This window comes from Passer montanus, unplaced genomic scaffold (assembly GCF_014805655.1).
Source record: "Passer montanus isolate IOZ18808 unplaced genomic scaffold, ASM1480565v1 scaffold115, whole genome shotgun sequence".
Lineage (NCBI taxonomy): Eukaryota > Metazoa > Chordata > Aves > Passeriformes > Passeridae > Passer > Passer montanus.
The window spans coordinates 684,022-705,955 of NW_024358167.1; the positions used below are offsets into that span (position 1 = coordinate 684,022).

Sequence of the window (21,934 nt, forward strand, 5' to 3'; positions counted from 1 at the left end):
CCAGGAGGGTGTGGGGAGCCTGGGACAGCAGCGAGCCCTCCCTGCCTGGATCATGGAGTGCCATCCCAGATGGATGCGCTGCTCGGTACAGGGAAGCTGGTGCATTCTAATTGCTGGCATCTTTACTTGTTACGAGTGTAATTGTGAGTAGACGTTTGTTTTTGTATTGATAATTAGGGACTGGAACAGATGGCGAAGGCTTAGTTTAAAGTAATGTGTCCATTAAAGAAAATCTACTGTATACAGCTGAAGATTCTTCACTCCAAGAGAGCTCAGCTCTCGGTAGCAGAGCTCCTCTCTCCCTAATGAGGGCTTGGGCTGTCACAGCCAGGCCAGCGGAGCCTCCAATCCCGGAGACTTCTCCCAGAAAACTTACTGAGCTCTCTCCTGATGACAGAGCATCCCCAGGTGCCTGCTGTGCCCACGTGCAGGTGGGCAGGTGTGGAGGGAAGTGCTGGGGGAGCGAGCCTGGGGCAGGGGAGGGGCTGGCAGTGTCTTGGGCACGGAGCTTGGCATGGTGGGACTGCTGGATCCAGGTGACACGGTTCACCCAACGTGGCCAATGGTGCTGTGCTATGTCAGAGGTGCAGGGAAAGGATGTTCCTCTGGGGGTTTAATTAATACCCCGTGCCAATTAACGAGGACTGGTCCTCATGGAAGGGCGAGGCAGGTGGGATGGGAGGTGCAAGGTGTCCATGTGGCTTCTCTACTCATTAGGGCTGCTCAGGCACTGATCTGCACTAATCCCCTCATTAGCAGCATTCCCTGCCTGTCCCCCTTGCCCAGTCCCAAGTGATGGGTAGGTGGGGGGTGGATCCTGTGTCCCCCAGCCTACAGGGATATTTTGCACATGTGGGTGCTGGGATCTCTGTCTTGTTCCCCATTTCTCTACGAGGATTTGGGATCTGTGAACCCTCTCCTGTTGCAGGAGGGTGCTCAGCAGCCACAGCCCCGAGCAGCCTGGCCATAAGTGCCCCACCAAGGTCACAGTGTCACTTTTTCATCCCAGAAAATGAAGTAAAAGCCAAGGTTTCCTCCAAGAGGAAATAGGAGAGGTCAATAGGAAGTTGCTGAGCCACGTCCTTCTGATGCCAGTGCCTCTGCAGTCACAGGGCTGGGTGAACTCGGCAGGAATTTGAACTCGAAGGGGGATTTAACCATCTTACTGTATTTAACAAAACACTCCCAAATTAACCATTTTGCCAGTTCATGGATCTTGTCTGTGGCAGTGCCCTTGGTAGATAGGACAGCATCTGTGCAGGAGATGGTCTATAGGGGGTCAGGCTCTCAGCCCACTTTTTTCTTTGCTTTGTGAATTGCTTTGGAAACATGGACCCTTGGAAGTGCAAATGTTGTTCACAAAAATGGAATCCAGTATGCAGCAAGCCAATAATTACACACCTGAGAGAGACATTGATTATTTATTTCAGAGTTGCCCAAGCCTAGGTGCTTGGTGGTGTTCAAGCACTCCAACTGTCAAAACTTTTTACTATTTATACAATTTAGCAATCAAAAGAATTAGCATTTATTGGCTACAATATTCTCTTATTAATTAATATTCTATCTTCTATTGGTTAATGACTATCTTGTTTCTCATGCTAATTAGTCCATGTGATCAGTCTTTCTCTTCTTTTGGGTCAGTGGTCTGTGAGTCGTTGGTCATGACCTGCCCCTGATGGAATTGCCTTTTACCCAGCAGAGCTGATTGCAGCACAATTGCTGGGTTGGCTTTATCAGTTTCTTCCTTATTTTGAGGGTTCTGCCAAATGTCCTTGTGGCCTCTAAGTTCTGCATTCTGTGTGCCCACTCTCAGTGGCACTCACACACATCCTTCCCAAGTATTGTCAGCCCTCCCTGGGACTGAGATCATTGAAACCTGCAGAGCCCTAGACCTTAGCAAGGCAATTCTACCAAAAAGGATTTCTCTTCCCAGCACCTGGGCATCACTCAGAGCTTGTGAGCTGCTGTTCCACAGATTAAAACTCCTTTCCTGTTGATTCGGCTTGAAAGCTATAAACATCAAACATTAGTGAGCATCCTTTCTTAAGAAAATTTTTTATATTCCACATTTTGCACAAGCTCTGTATCTGTGGTGAAAACTTGTTGAATGTGACCTCCCTGGCCACAGAATCACCCAGGGTCTCCAGAAACATCCAAAGTGAAAACTTTTCTGTGGTTTATTTCCATTTGTTCGTTTATTGTTAATTAATTTCTCTATTTACTTAGTTATTTTGAGGTCTTCCTCAGCATTGCTGCTGTGCCTTCCTGCTTTCCTTCCCGAGTGTGGAGGAGCTCAGGAGGAGGGAAGGGGTGAGGCTTTGGGAGGGTCCTGGTGAGGATCATCTCGGGGCAGAGCTGCTCCTCGCGTGCTGCCGTCGCGCAGGGCGGCTGTGCTTCATCAAAAGTACATTCCTCTGTCAAAGCCGGGGAAGGAAACAGTTAAACACTCCCTGTGTGTGCCACAGGAAGGGAGATGATGGAGTGAAAAGCCTTTCTGAATAAACCTTTGGAAGAAGTGCTCTTCCTGTAAAGGAGCCTGTCCTTATTTATCGCAGAGGGTGGATGAGCCAGCCTGGGTCCCAGCCTGGCCCTGGTGCCTGTGTCTCCCTCTTCTGTGCTGCCTCAGTTTCCCCTGCGTGGCACAAGGACACCCTGTTTGCTTTGGGGAAGAACACCAAGTGTTTTAGGGGCTCTCAGATCATCCCTTGCCATGCAGCCCACTGGCAGGAGATGTTTGCATGGCCTGTGGTTTCCAGCTCCACATCCATTTATATGCCTGTACACATCTTCCTGCTCATTTGAAGGGCTGTTGCAAGGATTAATGGCTGTTTAATTAGGGGCTGGACTGTTTGGAAGGCAAGGAAGGCGTGGAGGTGGTGGGAAGGTGAAGGGTGGTGAGAGTAGAAACTTGCTGGAGGTCTGGAGCACAAGCCCCTGGCCCCATTTTGACAAGGGCCTGGAGTGACAGGACAAGGGGGAATGGCTTCCCACTGCCAGAGGACAGGGTTAGATGGGATGTTGGGAAGAAATCCTTCCCTGTGAGGGTGATGAGGCCCTGGCACAGCTTCCCAGAGCAGCTGTGGCTGCCCCTGGATCCCTGGAAGCGTCCAAGGCCAGGCTGGATGGGGCTTGGAGCAACCTGGGCTAGTGGAAGGTGTCCCTGCCCATGGCAAGGGGTGGAACTGGATGAGCTTTAAGGTTCTTTCCAAACCAAATCATTCCTGGATTCCATAATTCAAGGCTGGAGAGGAATTGCAGCTGGGCTACTTCATTTTTAGCTGCCTTCTGCCAAGTGGAAAATGACCAAAACTATGAAGTGACGTGTGATGGGTGAAGGTCACCACTCTTTTCCGTTTCCCCAGTGGAGCTGGAATGAAACATCTCCTCTCTGAGGGCACTGTGAGCAGGAGCAGCCTGGCACCGTGCAAAGCAGGGGGTCTGTGGGCTTTGAACACCCCTGGCAGTGCCACTGCAGCATCCTGGGACCTGTTTGGGGTGCAGAAGCTTTTCCAGCTCCCAGCTCCTTTTCACTCCATGCCTTGGACTGCCTTGCTCTCCCTGTCCTGGGGCCACGCTCAGCCCTGGGAAGGGTTTTGGGAGCGTTTATCACTCGAGTCAGGGTGGGGAGTTCCTGGTCACGCTTCTCCAGCTTCTCATCCTGGAGCGGCCGGCGAAGGGAGGGGTGGGAAGATTAATTGGAGCCTTGTTTCCCGCTTGTGATTGCTGCAGCAGCCGTGGAGAGATTAAAAGCAGCAGCCTGGCGGCAGCACAGATTCCTGGGCTGATTTTTATTTCCTGACCTTTATTTCTCTGGTTGCACCTCTTTTCCTGGCACTGCTGTGAGTACCTGGGACCACGCAGGAAAGGGGAGGGACTGGGGATGCTCAGCTCTGCCAGTTGCCAGCGGCACATCTCCTCCTGTTTGGTCGGGATGCAGGAATTGAAGCAATTAATCTGCATGTCTGCTTGCTGCAAACAAATAAATAAAACCTGGAGGGTTTTCCCCATCTGTTTCTTTATGGTGTTGCTCTCGTTATTATTCTTGTTGTGTTTTGGTGTTTTGGTTTTTTGTTTTATGTTTAAAAGTAGGGAATGATGTGACTCTGTGAAATACAGCATCTTTTGATTTTTAGGGGTTTTTTTTGTGTTGGTGATAGTATTTTCTTTTCCTGGGCAGGGAAGGGTCAGAGCTGGCAGTGTGAGCTGGGTTCAGGCTGTGACTCCTGGCAAAGAGTCCTGTCCTGCCCCATTTGCCCCAAAGCAAAACTGCCTTGAGTCCATTAGGGCAGCTGCTCTTGATTCCTGAGCTCTCCAAAGGTCAGGTGCATGCTGTGGGAAAGCAACTGAGTGTTTTCCCACATCTCTGTGCTCATAAAGTAATGGAAAATTTAGGGAATAACTGCTTCACTTTCCTTTTCTTCTGTTTCCTCAGAAACTTTGATGGATACGCGGACGGCAACGGCCGAGCTGGGCTGGACCGCCAACCCACCTTCAGGGGTAAGTTCCACTTGTCCTTTTGTGGTCTAGGGGAGTCCATGCTTTTAACCCCACTGTTGATAGGGGTAAAATGCTGGTGGGAAGCCAGAGGAGCCACAGTGGGAACAGCAGTGCCCCATAGGGCTGGTGTGGAGTGCCAGGGCATGGCTGAGCCAGGCTGAGCATCCTTCCCCGAGCCAGTCCTGGGGCTTGGTGAAGATGGAGCTTGTCTCCATCTCCATGATTTCTCTTTCCCTTCCTGTCCTCCTTCCTCGTGAAGGGTTCAGCCCCATCACTGCTCTCCATCCTCCTGCTCGTGCCTTCCCTCTCCCTGTGCCAAAAGGCTTATAATTAGGAAACATTAGCAGGCTCCAAACAGCTTTCATACCTGGAACATCATCCATAATTGCACTCGGCAGTGCTCTTCCTTGGCTATTAATGTCACTTTTATGAAGTAATGAGGAACCAAACACCCTGAGGCACTTAAAACATCTTTTTTATATAATATGAGCCTTTGAGGAATGGAAGCATAAAATAACCTGACTCACATTCTCCTGGCAGAAAAAGTGAGAGATGGAGCTGCGGGTGGGAGGGGATGTGAGCTGATGGATGGGCACCACGGTGGGACAGGCAGGCTGGGAGCAGCAGCAGGGCCCATCCCTGGGGACTCCAGGATGTGACACCAGAGGGGAGAGGATGCCAGGCTGCATCTTTGATTGGGTGTCACCGGCTTGGCCAAGTCTTGAAAAGAAATTATTTTGCACACCATCACCAAAGCTGGGCCACACTTGCAGCAGGCATGAAATCCACTCCAGACATGTCAGAGCCCCTTGAATTGGGGTATTTCGCTACTGCATTGCTTTGGAAAAATTCTGAGCCCAGATAAATTGTTGGAAAAATGCAGGAGGGGCACGTGCAGGTGATGGAGACAGGATATAAATAGCTGCCTGCAGCTGCTGTCACTGAAAGCCTGTGTGAGGCAGGCGGGGAGCTCGTGTTGTAAGGCAGGGTGGTCTCACCCTCTGCAGAGCAGCTCTGTAAAACCCCTCCCCAGCCCCATCCCTGCATCCCACTGTGCCTCCCTGCAGCCATCCAATTCTCGCTCCTCTGACAGTTCCTGGGGAGGCTTCTGCTTTACAGGAGTGTGTATTAAATCTTCCACAAAGTATTTAAAATGCCAAGTCTTTTATCTAAAATCATAGAATCACAGAGTCCTTTAGGTTGGAAAAACCCTCTCACACCATCAAGTCCAACCATTAACCCAGCACTGCCAAGGCCACCACTGACTGTTCCCAAGTGCCGCAGAAGCTGTATGGACAGCTTTTACATCCCTCTAGAAGTGGGGACTCCACCACTCCTCTGGGCAGCTGTGACAGAGCTGGACAACCCTTTACTGGGAAGGAACTTTCCCTAACATTCAATCTAAACCTCCCCTGGCACAGCTTGAGGCTGTTTCCCCTTGTCCTGTCCCTGTTCCCTGAGAGCAGAGCCCAACCCCCCCCAGCTGTCCCATCCTGTCAGGGAGTTGTGCAGAGCCAGAAGGTTCCCCTGAGCCTCCTTTTCTACAGGCTGAGCCCCTTTCCAGCTCCCTCAGCTGTTCCTGGTGCCCAAGCCCCTTCCCCAGCTCTGTTCCCTTCCCTGGACACTCTCCAGCCCCTCCATGTCCTTCTTGTCATGAGGGGTCCAGAACTGGCCACAGGATTGGAAGTGCCCCAGCAGTGCCCAGCACAGGGGGTGGTCACTGCCCTGGTCCTGCTGGTCACACTATTCCTGACAGGATGAGAGGCTCCTGGTGGCTGCTGGGTCTCAGCTCCTTCTCTGAAGCTGCTCTCATCTTTCTTGGGGCTGAAGGAACAGGGATTTGATGAGCCACCTCTCCTGACCCTGGGTTGCCATTGGCATTGACTCTGTGCAGGACTTGGGTCCCTTTGGGGTCCCTTTGGGTGGTGGCATCTCCCCATGGCATGCTGAGCTCCCAGAGGGGCTGTTCACCCCGGCTCACTGACCTGGCCCAGGCTCAGGGTGAGTGCTGTTGGTGTTCATGCTGGGGTCTGATGCCAGCCAGGCTGGAGGGGCTGTGCTCTCCCAGGACAGGCTGTGGCAGGATGTGGGCTCTGCTTCTGCTCTTCCTGATGGACGTGCTTTAAATCTCAGTGGAGACACAGAACAACATTGACTTAATCCCCAGCTCCCTGTGGGTTATTTAGTAGTATCTCATCAAAATGATGCATTTGCTGCTGTTAGAGCATTAGTGGCAGCAGCTTCCAGCCACAGGGACCTGCTGCTCCCAGTGCCTGGTACCTGGAGTGCTCAACAAAAGGCATGAACAAAGACAGTGCCAGGATCTGGCCCTGGAATCTGCTGAGGGTTTTCAAAGGGCATTTCATGTTATTCCTAAATGCAGAAAACCTTGAAGTGCAGCGGAGTTTGTTGGCAGGTTTAGGCTCTGAGGTTTTTGAGGATGGAGAGGAGGATTCCTGCAGTGAGGACAGTGGAGCCTTGGTGCTGGTGCTAATGCTGGAGGAGAGCTCGTTGTCTGGCCTTAATTGGAGGCAGGGCTGTAATGTAAAGCCCAGGTGGGAACAGCAAACAATGGCAACCCCCTTGGTCAGGGAGGATTGTACAGCTCCTGCTCTGAAAAGGTGTCTGGTAATGAAGGGGCAGTGAATCCCCATGCCTTGTGCACGGGGGAGAGAGGGGGTTTTGCAGGGCTTTCCTGGCATGGGATGAGAAGGAAGAACACTGGGCTGGATGAGGGAGGCTTTGTTGCTGGTTTGGTAACCATGGCTTAACAACAATGTGCAACCTTGAGTTGTGATCTTGGCTTAAGTGTAGCAAAGCTGAGTAGGTGGGCCTGGGAGGGAATGTTCTGCTGCACTTGTTGGCAGCGTGAGGAGGACCCTGCTTTGAAAGCAAAACAAAAACCGGTGTTTTGTTACATCAAGGCTGTGGTTCACAGGAGGGAAGCTTGGGGATGGGTTGAGAAATGTGATTGTTCAGTGGAAAAGGGAAGAAGGGAAAAATCTGTGGTGCTTCACCTTGTCAGGACTCAGCGTGACAGGGCAGGGTGGCATCACCTGTGGTGCCCTGTGTAAACACAGGCGTGAACGCTGCTGCAGCTTTGCTCCTGGAAATTATCCCTGATACTGAGGGAGCTGCTTAAAGATTGCCATATGAATAATGCTGTTATGAGGAGACTGTAAACATGGATTAGTTAAAATGAATGGATTATGAGGCTGTAAATCTGTCTGTAGGACTCTAATGCCATCATAGACTATTCACAGTTTGCTGCTGTCCCTTAATTGAAATTGTAGCCTGGATTATATTAATGCCCTTCTATAAATCGAATTGCGAATCTATATTCCCTCTCTCCACAGCAGTAATGTTTTATTTAGTTGGTTTTCTTTGCTGGGGGAAATGATCCCGTTGTGCCAGGAGCTCGGGGTCAGGCTCACTCTCCAGCCCACGTGCTGGCTCAGCCTTTAATGAAGCTGTAGCCTCATGTGCTGCCTTCCCTCCTGCCTCCAGATGCCTGGGCTGTCTTTCTTCCCATTTTTACATCCTCTCAGGGCAGATAAGGCAGTTGCCCATGTGAAAAAGATGTTTTAACATCAATTGGGAGCAATGGGCAGAGGTGTGGAGGGGTAAGAGGGTGGGGGTTTCTTCTGGTCCTGGCCTGGTTGGTTGTTCTGCATGTGCATCACATTGTGTGCCCATAACCACATTCCTCATCCCCTTTGGAGCTTTGGGATTGTCCTCCCAGCCCTGCCCTGTGCAGGGTGAGCGGCCATCACCGGTCCCTCTTCCTCCCTCTCACCACTTCTCCCTGCTCCTTTCTGCAGTGGGAAGAAGTCAGTGGCTACGACGAGAACCTCAACACCATCCGTACGTACCAGGTGTGCAACGTCTTCGAGCCCAACCAGAACAACTGGCTCCTCACCACCTTCATCAACCGGCGCGGGGCTCACCGCATCTACACCGAGATGCGCTTCACTGTGCGCGACTGCAGCAGCCTCCCCAACGTGCCCGGCTCCTGCAAGGAGACCTTCAACCTCTACTACTACGAGACAGACTCTGTCATTGCCACCAAGAAGTCCGCCTTCTGGACGGAGGCACCCTACCTCAAAGTGGACACCATTGCTGCTGACGAGAGCTTCTCCCAGGTGGACTTTGGGGGCCGGCTGATGAAGGTGAACACGGAAGTGAGAAGTTTCGGGCCCCTGACCCGCAATGGCTTTTACCTGGCTTTCCAGGACTACGGGGCTTGCATGTCTCTGCTGTCTGTCAGGGTCTTCTTCAAGAAGTGCCCCAGCGTGGTGCAGAACTTCGCCATCTTCCCGGAGACGATGACGGGTGCGGAGAGCACCTCTCTGGTGACGGCGCGCGGCACCTGCATCCCCAACGCCGAGGAGGTGGACGTGCCCATCAAGCTGTACTGCAACGGCGACGGCGAGTGGATGGTGCCCATCGGCCGCTGCACCTGCAAGGCTGGCTACGAGCCCGAGAACAACGTGGCTTGCAGAGGTAAGGGTGGCTTTGGGCAACAAGCCCTTTGCGTTTTAGGGCAAAACGTTTGTCCCCAAACAAACCGTTTTGTGCGCTAGGCAGGACTTCCCTTGATGTGGTTTTGCTCCAGGGAGCAGGCAGGAGCTTGGGAGCAGTGGTCAGCTTGTGGTTTCCCGGTGTGCTCTGGTCAGTGGCAGAGCGCTGGTGAGCAGTGTGGCAGTGCTGGTGCCACTGCCACCCTGCTGGAAGTCACCTCTGTGTTGTGGTGCCTTCAAAGTGCTGCACTCGCCGGACACAGCCTCTGTCGTCTGCCTCGTTATTTCCCTGGCAGAGCCAGGCAGCTGCCATCAGACCTGGCTGCCGTGGGGCTGTTGTGATTCTTGGTGTTAATTCGAATTGTTGTGCTGGTTTTTGGGTTCCCCAGCCACATTTGCTGCTGTCTGCTGGAGTCCTGCAGTGTGAGGTTATAAATATGGAAACAGTGCTCACTGCTTTTCGTTTCCTTTTGCCCTTGTGGTGAATACTTCCCAAATACCATTGGAGTCTTGGGGTTTTTTTTCTATTGGCTGCCCTTTCCTTTTCCTCTCCCTAATTAAGGTATTGGTTTTGGATGCTGCTTGGAAGGAGGGGAGAGGGCTTTTTGCTCACCCTGTTTTCTCAGTTCCAAATAGCTTCTAGAAGGTCAAGGAAGGGTTGGGTTCAAAGGAAGGGTTCCTGACAGGGAAGGGTTGGGAAGAAGAAGGTCAAAGTGCTTAAGGGCTGGTTTGGCAGGTTGTGATGGGAAGAGATCCAACTTGGATCTCTTTTGATGCAGGTAGGAGAATGTGTGTGCCACCAGGCTTGGCTGTGATGCTCCTTGGGGAGTCCTTCAAGGTGTTTTCTTCTCCACCTGTAATTCTGCATATGTGGAAATAGCAAAGCTGGGATTCAGGCTGTGGAGAAGCTTCTGTGATGGTTTGGTCTAAACCTGGGAACTTGTGTAGGTTTTCACCACGCAAAGCCTCATTCCTACCTGGCCAATGTGGGGGTGGTGACACCTTCCTGTGCCAGGGCTCTGACAACCAGGAAACCCCCAGAATCCTTTCTCAAACAGCATGGCTGGAGGATTCCTGTGAGTTTTGTGGCTGAGCTTTAGGGTGGTTTTGCTCCCACCAGGAGATTCCTGTGAGGAGCTGAAGCTCTCAGTCAGGGGGAGGGCTCTCTGCAAACAGAGCGTTTCTGGCGAGACGTTCCTCTGCTATTGAACCAACACACAGAAAGCACACATGGTTGTATGGCAAAATGACATTTCTCATCATGGGAAAACAAATACTAATTTTAGCTAAACACTGGAATTGGGAAGTAATGTCACTTTGCCAGAGATGGAGGAAAACAGTGACAATGTAAAACTCTGGGTTTTAGTGGTGTTGACCTCTCTGCCAGCTGGAGGAAGGTGGGGTCTGGAGTGCTCCTGACCCCTGGGAGGGCTGTGATGCACCTTCTTCATGCTTGGAGAAGGGCAGAGGGTTGACAACACCAGGAGGAGAGGCATGGGAGCAAACCTCCTGAGAGTGGGTGTTAGACCCATCTCCATGGCTTTTTTTATTTCCTTTCCTTGTGCAAACCCCGCCAGGGTTTTGTAGTATTCATGCCATCAAAGCTACACCAAGCAGACCCCAGGAAACTGGGGATTTGTTGGGTTTTCTGTGCCTTGGTGCCTGTCTCCAGCTGTGCTCCCACTCCTCAGCACTGATCCCCAAGGAGAAACTGCTGAGCTCCTGGTGAGCATTTTGCCTTTTCATGGGGAGTGTGCTTTGTATTCAGACTCCTTGAGGGAAAGATTAAGGGATCCTGGCAGCTCCAAGGAGTAGGAATATCTTTTTAGATTGACTGGCAGCATGTAGGATCCTGAAAGGCACCAGAGTATGCTGTGGGTGCAGGACAAGCAGGTGTTAAATGGCACCAAGCACGTCTGTGATGACAGGAATGTGCTGTTTGATGATTCCATGGGTGCTGGTATGATGCTATCTCTGGAGGAGAGCTCCAAGTATCTTCCAGTTCCTTTGTCAGGAGGACAGAGAAGAGGCTGGGGTTGAATGCAGACCTGTGTGTCTGAAAGCCCTGCTTAATGCTGCTGAGGAATCCAAATCCTATATATCCCCCATCCTCTGGAAGTACACTAAAACCCCTCCTAAAACTTGATCCAGGGTTTATATCTTGAATTTTGGAAAATTAACTGCTTTTGAATAAAAGCCTGACCTTTACTTGGACTCTGGCTCCGTGGTAGTTCATTGGCCATTAAACTCCTCCTTGTATCCCCACGGGCCTTGGAGCTGGCAAGGGAAGACCTGAGCCCACTGCTGCCCTTCATGAAGGTTGGTGGGCAGGAGGTGTTACACGGCAAAGTCTAGAAATAAAAATTCCTTGGTTTTCTGTTTGACTTTGTTTTCTTGGAAGGGGTTGTATTCCTCTGCCTGGTGTGCCTGGCAGGGAAGCTGCTGGGATTGTACCCTGGCTCCTGGGAAGCACATACTCCTGACATCTGCTCCAAGCCTTCATCAGCCTGAGATGAGACACTTAACAAGCCTGTGGGAATTGTCACCAAGGAGAAAAAAAAAACAAAAAAGGAAAATCCCTCGCTATTTGAAGGCTGAAGAAATAGGCTTAATTCCTAAGCGTGGTGGGGAAAAAGATAGGGTTGGATTGTTTAGCTCCCCCAGCTCTGCCTCATCCTGGCTCCCCTGGGAAGGAGGCTGTGCCTACCATGGGGCCACTAGACCAGAGTGGGTTTGTGCTGACAGTGGAGCTTGGGCCACTCAGGGATTCATTAATCCCGGCTTTTAGTGGCTCTTACGGCTCAAGGGAGGCACAGGCACCACAGGTCATCTTTGTTGGGGGTACTCTGAGCCCTGAGGAGATTATCCTCCTGTTTTGGGTGAGAGGGATGTGGTGCTGGTACCACCCCTGTGCCAGGGTGGGCGTGGGAGAGAGGGGAATTGTCTCTGTGGATCAGCCCCGTTATTTGTTCCCATCGCAGGCTGCTTTGGCACAGACTCCCTGGCACAGCTCCCAGCTGTATGCCAAAACCCAGTGGCCTGCCCAGCCCATCCTGTTGGACACCCTGTGCCCCTGGGGGCCGTGGGTCAGTGTGAGATGCAGGCTCTGCCCGAATCCCAAATGAATAATTCATTTGGTGCGCGAGGGAGCCCACGCTCTCCTCGGGCTGATATTAAATCCATTTGTCTTGCTCTGCTCCGTCCCTCAGCCCTGCTTTATGGCTTCCTTGTGTGGTCAAGGGGCAATGCATCATGGTGCTGGGGAGGAGGTGGGAGGGAAGGTGGCAGCAGGGATCACTGGGAGGCGGGGGAAACCTTGGATGAGCAGGCTGGGTGGATTTCGCTTTTTCTCCTCAAGGAAGATTGTTAAACCCTTTCTCTCCTGGTGTTTGAAACCTGATGATGGCAAAGGAACCCCTCACTAGAATGTTGGCTGTTGTGTCTCTTGGCTTTCATCCCTTTTGAGTTGGAGGACTGGGCACTGTGTTTCTGTCTGCTGGAATCACGCTGGCTTTCTCTCTGACCTCCCCAGTGCCGGGCACTAACTCGGGTGCATGGAGAAGGAAAAAGTCTGGGACTGAACTACCTTTGTGCTGAATTTCTGTGTTGTATTTATAAACTCAGGAAGAAGGGGTGAGAGAGCAGTCCTGCTGCTTCCCAGCCTTGTCTCACTTTCAGTTTTCCCCTCCTGGCAAATTCCTGTGCTGGCGGGTTCAATCTGCCGCTGCTGGCCTGTCTGCTACAGCAGCTGGAAATCGGACCTGGCAGGGGGAAAAAATCAAAATAAACCCCACAAAACAAGAGCAAAGCTGCCTGCAATGCAAAGGCTGCTCACCAAGCAGCCGTGCTTCCAGCCATCCCTGGCTTTCCACACAGCAGCTGCTCCCCTGTCCCGTCTCCAGCCAGGTCCCCATCCTTCCTCACCTGCTGACCGCTGTGCTGGGCTCTGCCCTGCCTTTGCCAAAGCTCTCTGTGGGTTTATCCTGATCTCCTGCATCCCTCTGATTGCTCTGCCTCCTTGCCGTGTTTGTCCTTCCCTTCTGCCTTTTGTGTGGAGGAATGGATCCGGGAAAGGAGCAGCGGGAGGGGCAGGTCCGACCTTGAGTGTTGAGGAGTGAGCAGCTCCATGCTGGCTCCCCTGTTATCCTCCCCTCCTGCCGAGCAGCCCTGGGGATAATTATTGATTCCCTCTCCTTATCCATCACAGGAGACTGGAAACAATGTGATTTATAAAGTGATTTTTTAAAAATAATTGCAAGCATTTTGCAATTAGTAGTAGGACAATTTGCTATCAGTTAAAACAAGGGAATTGTCACATTTTCACAATGAAATTGTTGCTTGTATTGAGAACTGGGAATTTTTGGGCTCTGGCTGTGCCCTTGCCTGCCTTTTCCCTGCTCCATGGTCCAGCCTGATGCCCCTGCACCATTTTGGGGTGCCCAGGAGAGGTTTTCTTTGGGTGATGAAGGTGATGTAGGTTTTGTCCCATGGGTAAATGGCAGCAAGGGAGGTCATGGGGACACAGGACCCTGCTCCCCGTGCCTTTAGCTGTATTTATCTCATCCCAGTGTGCTGCAGCTTCATGCCCAGCTGTCTGGATGCCTGGGGCAGGGTGAGCACACCAGGCATTGGCAGGGACTGCAAAAAAGCCTTTTTTTGGCTTTTAAGAATGGCTTAATGTTTTATTTCTTCTCCAATCTGCTGGTCCATACACTTGCCCGTGGCTGGAAATCATCTTCTTTCCAGCCTCTGTACTGACTTCTCTCCTCCCCATCTCTCCAGCATCTCATTCCAGGCCTACAAGTTATCTTTTTTTTTTTAGGTTTAACCTCTAAAGCAGGAGGGGAAAAACAAAGAGGTAAAATTAAAGTGGTTGCCCTGCCCTTCTCTCCTTCCACCTGCGCTTGGATTTGGTTTAGCACGGCATGGGATGGGGCCAGCAGCATCCCAGAGTGGGCCAGGTAGAACAAGGGCTGGGGACAAAAAATAAATATTTGGGCTTAAAAACCATCAGCACTTCCTGAAGCTCTTTACTGGGGACCAGGCTTAGGCCAACCAGTTTGTTCCCAAACCTTTCCAAACCTGCGGACAAACAGCTGATGCACATTGGGGGTCTCTGCCTGGCAGCTGGGTAGACAGGAGTGATGCTCAGGATGATTTAAGTGTTTTTCCAGGGAAAACGTTTCCCTGAGGGTTAGAATTGGGATTTCAAGCTTTCCTCCTGCCCAGTATCCCACGGCTGGGCAATGTCAGCACGCTGGGGCTGTGGATCTGCTCCTGCCTGTGCGCTGCTGTGCCTCTGCTCCCTGGGGCTTGGGCACCTGTGACCCAACCCCACTAACCATCCCAAAAGCTGCTTTTAGACACAAATCTGGGCAGATGAGGCACTTTCCACCCTGAACGGCATCAAAAATGTCCAGGGGATGTTTTATTTCAGGCTTAGCTGAGCCACAGACCTCTGACTGCCATTTTCTCCTTTTTTTTTCTTTTCTTTTTTTTTTCCCTTTTGTTTTTGTTTTTTGGCACAATATCAAGTTTCCTGCCCCTCTCCCATCCTGCATCAGCCCAAGCCTCTCTCCCTGCTCGGGCTGTGCTGGGAAGTGGCAGCTCTGCCAGCTCCTGCCGAATCCTGCCGGCAGCAGGGAGGGAGAGGGAGGGGGAGGGAGGGATGGAGAGAGGGAGAGGGATGCTCCCCTTTGTTGGAGGGGCTTTGCCTTTGCCTGGAAGCGATCTCCCGGCTTCCACCACTGGGTGGAACAGGCAGCCCAGTTTTACCACGGCCACACTGTGGAGGAGAAACAGTGGAATCACAAAGAAAAAAAAAAAGAAAAAAAAAAAAAGGAGAGAGAAAAAGAAAAAAAAAAGTGTGATTTTTCCTAAATTATGCCTTAGTGAAGGCATCCATTAACCTCCGTAATAATTTTGCAAGGAAAGTGTCCAGAAAACCTTGTTAACTTTTTTTTCTAATGAGTGTGATGGGTTTTAATGAAACTCTTAATTAGACATTATTAGCCCAAATGTGCCTCTGGTGAATTCAGGCCTTTCTCCTTCCCCCAGCACAGGGATGGGGAGGGTCCACGAGGCTTGGCTGCTGTGGGGGAAGAGGCTTGGGCACCACAGCCACCACTCCCTGTCCTTGTCCCCACATCATCCCTGTGATCCAGGCCCGTCTGAAGGAGAAAAAAGGGAGAAACACAGAAAATACCCCAGGCAAGGTGTGAGTGGGGACCAAGTGAGCCTTGCAGGGTTGGGATTCCCCAGCTGGACTGTTGCAGCAGTGACCTCAGAGGAATTAGAGATTAGCTTCCATCTGTGGATTTTTTTTCCCCGCTTATCAATTTTTTTCCTCCTTAAATTGCTTCATGGGCCATATACGTATTTTTCTTCCCTACCATGAGAACTTCTGAGTGTTAATAACATTGATTCCAGCCTCAAAACAGGAAGAAAAATCCTCCTTTGATTTTCCCACTCACCTAAGGGTCTTTCCTTGTGACTGTTTTCAAATGGAGGCATAAAACTGCTTCCAAACCCTTGTTCTGTTAATGATCCATTTAGGAAACTTCCTGTAGTAGCTGAAGAGCCCGGGGAAAATAATTTTTTGGGGGAATTTTGGGGTGCAGAGCTCCGTGTGTGCGTGTCCCTGCGGCAGTGGGCTGTGAAACCCACCCATCTTTCCCAGCCTTCTGCACTCAGCCAGACCTGGCTCTCACCCTGCTGCCTTTGCTGTCCAGCAGGAGCAGGGATTGTTCTCCTGGACAATGGGAGAGCCGCAAGGAAGCGCCAGATCCGGCCCATGTCCGGCACCCGCATTGTTTCACCCTTGTTTGCAAATAGCCAGCACCTGGCAAACCCAGTGACTCAGCCAGGGCCTTTTCAAGCCTTTCTATAACTTTTTCCTTTTTGCTTTTTTGTTGGGTTGTTGGTTTTTTTGTTGTGGTTTCTTTTTGCAGTCACGAGATAACTCCTTTGGGAATGGCTCTTCTTGCTGTGGTTTGCTTGCCAAGGGGTGGGAATCTCACCCATGTTTGGGGTTGTGCTGCACCCTACAGCCCATGGAGCCAGTGTTTCTCCCAGCAGGATAACAGCAATAATTTAAAACATTAAAAAAATAGTTTTTTACCCTGGCTGGGGAAGGGACTGGAGCACCAGGAGTGGCTGAGGGAGCTGGGAAAGGGGCTCAGCCTGGAGAAAAGGAGGCTCGGGGGAACCTTCTGGCTCTGCACAACTCCTGACAGGAGGGGACATCTCAGGGGGTTGGGCTCTGCTGCCAGGGAACAGGGTCAGGACAAGGGGAAATAGCCTCAAGAGGTTTAGATTGGGAATTAGGGAAAATTTCTTCAGCAAAAGAGCTGCCAAGCCCTGAAACAGGCTGCCCGGGGAAGTGATGGAATAACTATCCCTGGAAGTGTTAGAAAGCTTTGTGGATGTGGCACTTGGGGACATGGTTTAGTGGTGGCCTTGGCCATGCTGGGTTAATGTTTGGAGTCAATGACCTTGAAGGGCTTTTCTAACCTAATGGTTCTGTGATTCTATAATAATAATAATAATAATAATAATAATAATAATAATGGATTTTCCCCCTCAAGCCATGAGATAACTCATCACCACTCCCCTGTGCAAGGCATCTTTTGGAAGCTGAGTTGGGCTGCAGTTGGGTTTTGTGGGTCTCCTGCAACCCCTGTTTGGGGAAACAGCCCTTCACTGATGATGTTTTAATAAGCGGGAGACCCAGAGTGGTGAAAAACCCGTGGACCGGGTGGAACGAGTTGCCCTGGCTGTCTGAGGAGGTTGGTGTGGGTTGGATGTGCCAGCTGGGACAGTGCTGAGGAAGGATGGAGCCCGCTGGGATGAGGGAAAAGCAATCAGTGCAGACAGCGAGGGTTTAATTTGCTCCCCTCTGGAGCCCCGCCGCGCGCTCGGGTGGTGACAAACGGAGCGGTGCCGCGGGTGTCGGCTCCGAGCGTGGCACAAGCGGCCATTTGTCACGCCTGGTGCCTCAGGTGGCAGAGGGTGCGTGGAGAGAGGAGCGGGGTGATTAAATCAGAGTGTTCTCAAACAGCCTTGGAGGAGCCATGGGAAAACCCATCCGTCTTCAGCCAGCTCTCACGGCCAAGGAACCGCCGTGCCTGCGCTGTGGGAGCATCAGACCAGAGCTGTGGGCACCCCAAATTAAGTTCTGCACCCATCCCAGGGGGGAATTGCTGTTCTCCCACCCTAGGCTCCAGCAGCAGCCATGAAAATTTCAGTAATGGCATGGATGGATGTCGCCCTATTCTTCTAAGTTCTTCCAAGCCTTCTGTTGTTTACATTCTTGTAACAAACTTTCTCACGCCGTTTTATGTAAATAATTACAGTTTTACATTCTTTACTGAAGGAGGAGAAATTTGATGGACTATTAGTTTGTCCAGTGTCATTGGCATTTTCATCCTTCAATCCACTGTCACTTTTGAAAGTCTGTAAATGTTGGAGTCAGAAATTAAACTTCCCTTCTTTTTACCTCGGAGGTTCTAGGGTCCACGTAGTTTTATTTTGTGTCCTATAGCGACAGAGGGAGCTTCATTGCTTTGTTAATGTGTTCAGCCCAGGACTCATCTGCTTGTGTCACGTTTATTTTATGCAGTGGATATGAGGCAGGTGAGCTGTGAGCTGGGGTAGGAGCTGGTCCCCTTGGTGCTCTCAGTGTGGCTGCATCCTGTCTGAACATGGCTGGGCTCCCAGCAGCACCACCCCTATGAGCAGAGAGCAATTCCTGGGATAGTGCTGTCCTTGTCTCATCCCTTCCCTCCCTGGGGCCTCTCTGGGGTGATGCTCTGGTGGGTGCAGGCAGAGCTCTGCTGCAGGCACACAGTTTGTGGTGATTGGGGTGGGGCTGAGCCTCATCCCCAGTGGGCACAGCTGTGAGCAGCACTGACAGCAATGAGCCATGGAGTGCCCAGGGGCACTGAGCAACCTCCAAAGGGAGCAGAGGGCACACAGGGGCAGGGCATCAACAGGAGGGGATAAAAGGTTGGGCTAGACAACAAGAAGGGCCAATGCTTGAAGCCTTCTGGAGTGGTAAGCTGTTATTGTGTATAGGTTGAAGCCTTCTGAAATGATATAATGATACTCTGTGTATCGTGGCCATTGCCTTGCTGTTCTGGGCGGGGGTTGTGGAGCACAAAACTGTGTGCCCAGCTGGAGGTGGAGAGCTCCAACCTCAGGTCTGGTCTTTGGACTTTGCTGTGCAAAATTTGTCTGTAAAAGCAGGGACATCCTGGAAAATTATATACAGGGGGAATTATGAATTGAATTTCTATCCTGGCTCAAGCAGCTTTGCTGGGTTTGCAGCCCAGAGAGGAAATTGCCCTTGAGGAGAGACACGATATTGACTTACACTTCTATTTTTTATTTTGTACTTTATTATAGTACATATTGCATGCAGGTTCAACAGATCTGCCCTGGCAGGGAACATAGCTTTGGTAGGGGTTGGTGCTCACTGGCATGTGTCCTGTCCATGGTGCAGAGGGACCTGGTCACCCTCTTCACAAGCAGGGATTACTTTGATGTTTATGGGTTTTGCACTGATACAAAACAGGGAATTTGAAATGGTTATGGGCATGGCAGAAAGGTTCTCTGGGTGTTTCCAGGCATTGTCATTCTCTGGCTAAACCCAAAACTCCTGGTTCTGCCATGGACATCTGTTTCAGCACACCAGGCAGGCAAGGGTGGCAGTGCTGTTGGGGGGTGATAGGAGAGACCTGGGATTATCACAGATCTCCTGCTTTACACTGGATCTGCTCCTGAGCTCTTAATCGTGTGTTATTATTGAAGACAACTTATTCTTAGAGAGCCCAAGGTGCAAATTATATTTCACAGCTAAGAAAAGCTTCCAGAGCTGCCTATGTACAGTAAATCCCTGCAATCTCAGGTGGCTTTGACTTATGTGTAGCAGATGTTGAGGATGGAGGAGACCACTCCTTTGTGCCAGCTTGTTGCTATCACCAGCATAGAAATTTAGGTGGAGATTTAGACAGGGGGAAGCTGTCTGGAGTCAGAGGTGGGGTCAGTGAGTGTTGTTCCACCCTGCAGCTCTGGGCATCTGTCCTGTCCCGTGTTGGCACCAAAATGGGCAGTGCCAGAGTGTTCACACTGCTTGCAGGAGGTCCTTTCCTGTCCAGGAGCTCTAGAGCAGGTTGCCTGCCCTCCCCACTGTGGCATAGGGGTGACCCAGTGTGGGAGTCATGGAATGGTTTGGCTGGAAGGGCTTTTCAAAGGTGCCACCCTTGCTGGTGCTGTGTGTCCTCTCTCCTGTCTGCAGCTGGGTAGGAGGGCGCCTTTCCTCCAAGGAATAGTAATTATGGCTTGCTCTGCTATAAATATTCATTGGGAAGCTCTCTTAATTGTTTTTCTAATTAATTCCTTGCATGGCACTCTTGGGGTGGATGAGGAATGTGCCTTGGCTGGGATGTCCTCCCATGGCAATTCTATTCCTGGGCATAGTCCTTGAGCAGCCAGCCAAACCACAGCCCCCCAGAGCTCATCTCCACCAGGGTGGCAATGTCCTGCTCCATGCTGGGACATCTCCCCACCCCAGTGTGACCCAAGGCACAGTTTCCTGCAGTGCTGTGGCAGGGACACAGGGAAGCTGCGTGTCCCCATGTCCCCTGCCTGGCCCTGTGGCTGAAACTCTCCCCAGCCCCATCCTGGGGTGACTCTTCTTTGCGGTGTCAGCACTAATGAGGAACCACTTCAGACGTAATTAATGAGCACTTGATGTTCTCTAGATTGAGGGGACACTGCGTGGCATGAGCTGGAGAAGGAGGAAGAGGTGCTTAATTAGTTTCTGTTAGGGATGGGAGATGTTTGCTTCCCAGCCAGGAGGGGACTGCGCTTTGGGGAGCCCAGTGCGATGCCGTCCCACTTTCCCAGTCAGAAGAGGGGCTGGAATTATGGAGCGGCATTGGTTGTTCCCAAAATCCCTAGCTGCAAAGGAAAGATGCATCTTTTTCAGGGGGCTTCTAACCACAGCCCCTGTACCTGGGGGAAGAGCTTCTCCTGGAGATCCTTCAGGAATTTTTGTGCCCTTGCACTTCCCTGTGGATGAGGTGGCTCAAGAGCTCATGCAGGCATTGAGGGGTGAACACAATATCCTGGGCTAGGTGGCACATGGAAGCATTGGCTCTTCCAGTCTGTGTCTGGGAGCTCTGGAGTTTAACATTGCTGTGGTTCACGAGGGGGGAAAAAATATTTCTCCATGGAGCCTGATGCCTGGACTGGGGGTAGAGCATCTCTAGGGGCTGTGATTTTGGAACATAAGTCCTGGCCTGGATCTCAGTCCCCCATATTTTTACTCCAAACTTGTTGTGAGGTTCATTGTGGGTGACTGATGGTGGGGGGACACTGGCCTTGGACACTTCCAGGGATGGGGCAGCCACAGCAGCCTGTGCCAGAGCCTCACCACCAAAGAATTTCTTTCCAATATCCAGTCTAACCTTGTCCTCTGTCCATGTAAAGCCTTTCCCCCTTGCCCTGTCACTCCAGGCTCTTGGAGCCCCTTTAGGCACTGGAAGCTCCTGCTTGCAGGGATGCCAGAGGGAAGAGCCTGTGCCAGGCTGCAGCTGCTAAATCTCTTTTTAAAGAAGAATATGAGGAGGTTAAATAGCATCAAATCCTTGATGACAACTTCATCCCCCTTTCATTTGTGGACTCAGAATAATGAGCTGGGGCAGTAAGGATGATGAGGAGCTGCCTGTGCCTGGTACTGCCATGGCCATGTGTCTGCTGCTCGCTCTGCTGTGAACCTCCCTGTGTATGTGTGTGAGCTGTCTGGAGTTTGATTAATTTATTCAGTTTAATCACTCAAAGTGGCTGGTTTGTGGTGAGGAAGTGGAGCTGTGGTCAGGGAGCTGTGGCATGGGACTGGGCAGTGAGCCTGGAGTCAAGTGGAAACTAAGACAAAACAAAACCTGAGTGGGAGAACAGTGATTTGGAAAAGTGACCATGACAAATGTTGGGTTTCTTCCCCCCTCTGGCTGTTCTGGAGAGTGAAGTGAGTTCCCTGCTCCGTGGCAAGCTGGCAGCCCCACGGCGCCGTCTGCCCAGGGCGTGCCTGCTCCTCTCTTCCCATCCATCTGGGACAGATTTTCTCTTCAGACCTTCAAAATCCTCCCATCCGTGAAAAACAGAGAGAGAGTGGAGCCCAGAGTGGTGATTAAATGGGTGAGCATGGACCTGTTGGGATGCTGCAGGCACGTGGGAGCCTGAACCAGCTGCATCCATGCCCTGCTCGAGGCTTAAACTCCTTGTTTAGGGCCATGATGTCACCTAAACAGTTGGAATTGAAGCTCCCTTGCATCCAGAGACCCTTAATTTTTCCAAGTAAGCCTTTCTGGAGGAAAACTGCTTCTGGGTGAGCATGGACTGCATTTTACTTCCAGTGAAGCACGTGCGGCTTACTCTGGTGAGCATTTCAGTCTGTGAGCACCTCGCTCCATCAACCAGGTATTTGCTCCTCTGGGGCAAGGGGTGGGTTTTTGGGAGAGGTGAGCAGGCATGCATCCACTCCTGTTGCCTCCAATATGCCTTGCACAGCTCCCTACCCTGCAAGCACCTTTGAAATCCTGCCCTGCTCCAATTTGTTTCTCATCCATGAGAAGAAAAGTAGAGAAAAAAAAGCCTGAGAAAGGTAAAACCACATTGAATTTTACTTCCCTCCATGAATAAACCATGGCAGGCCAGCTCTGACTTTAATTTACATGTGTCCCAGGGCGGATCTAAGCCTATTCCTCCCGAGGCAGAGGGCTGGTTTAATTAAGCAGCTGCATCACGCGGAGCAGGGAGAGATGGAGCCCGTGCCTGCAGGATGCCAGCCCCGATGCTGGGAAGCTCATGTTTATCTCATGAGTTTATCTCATGAGTTTCTGCCTAGACAGTGCTGA

General features: G+C 51.3%; 1 protein-coding gene across 1 annotated transcript in view; it reads left to right on the forward strand.

The window, feature by feature from the left end:
- The window catches only part of EPHB1 (EPH receptor B1), a 77,853-nt gene that overhangs the window by 20,504 nt on the left and 35,415 nt on the right, over nt 1-21,934 (forward strand). The window contains exons 2-3 of the mRNA XM_039696900.1: nt 4,433-4,497; nt 8,319-9,000. Coding sequence (XP_039552834.1) covers nt 4,433-4,497; nt 8,319-9,000 — 747 coding nt within the window. The remainder of the gene's footprint in view (nt 1-4,432; nt 4,498-8,318; nt 9,001-21,934) is intronic.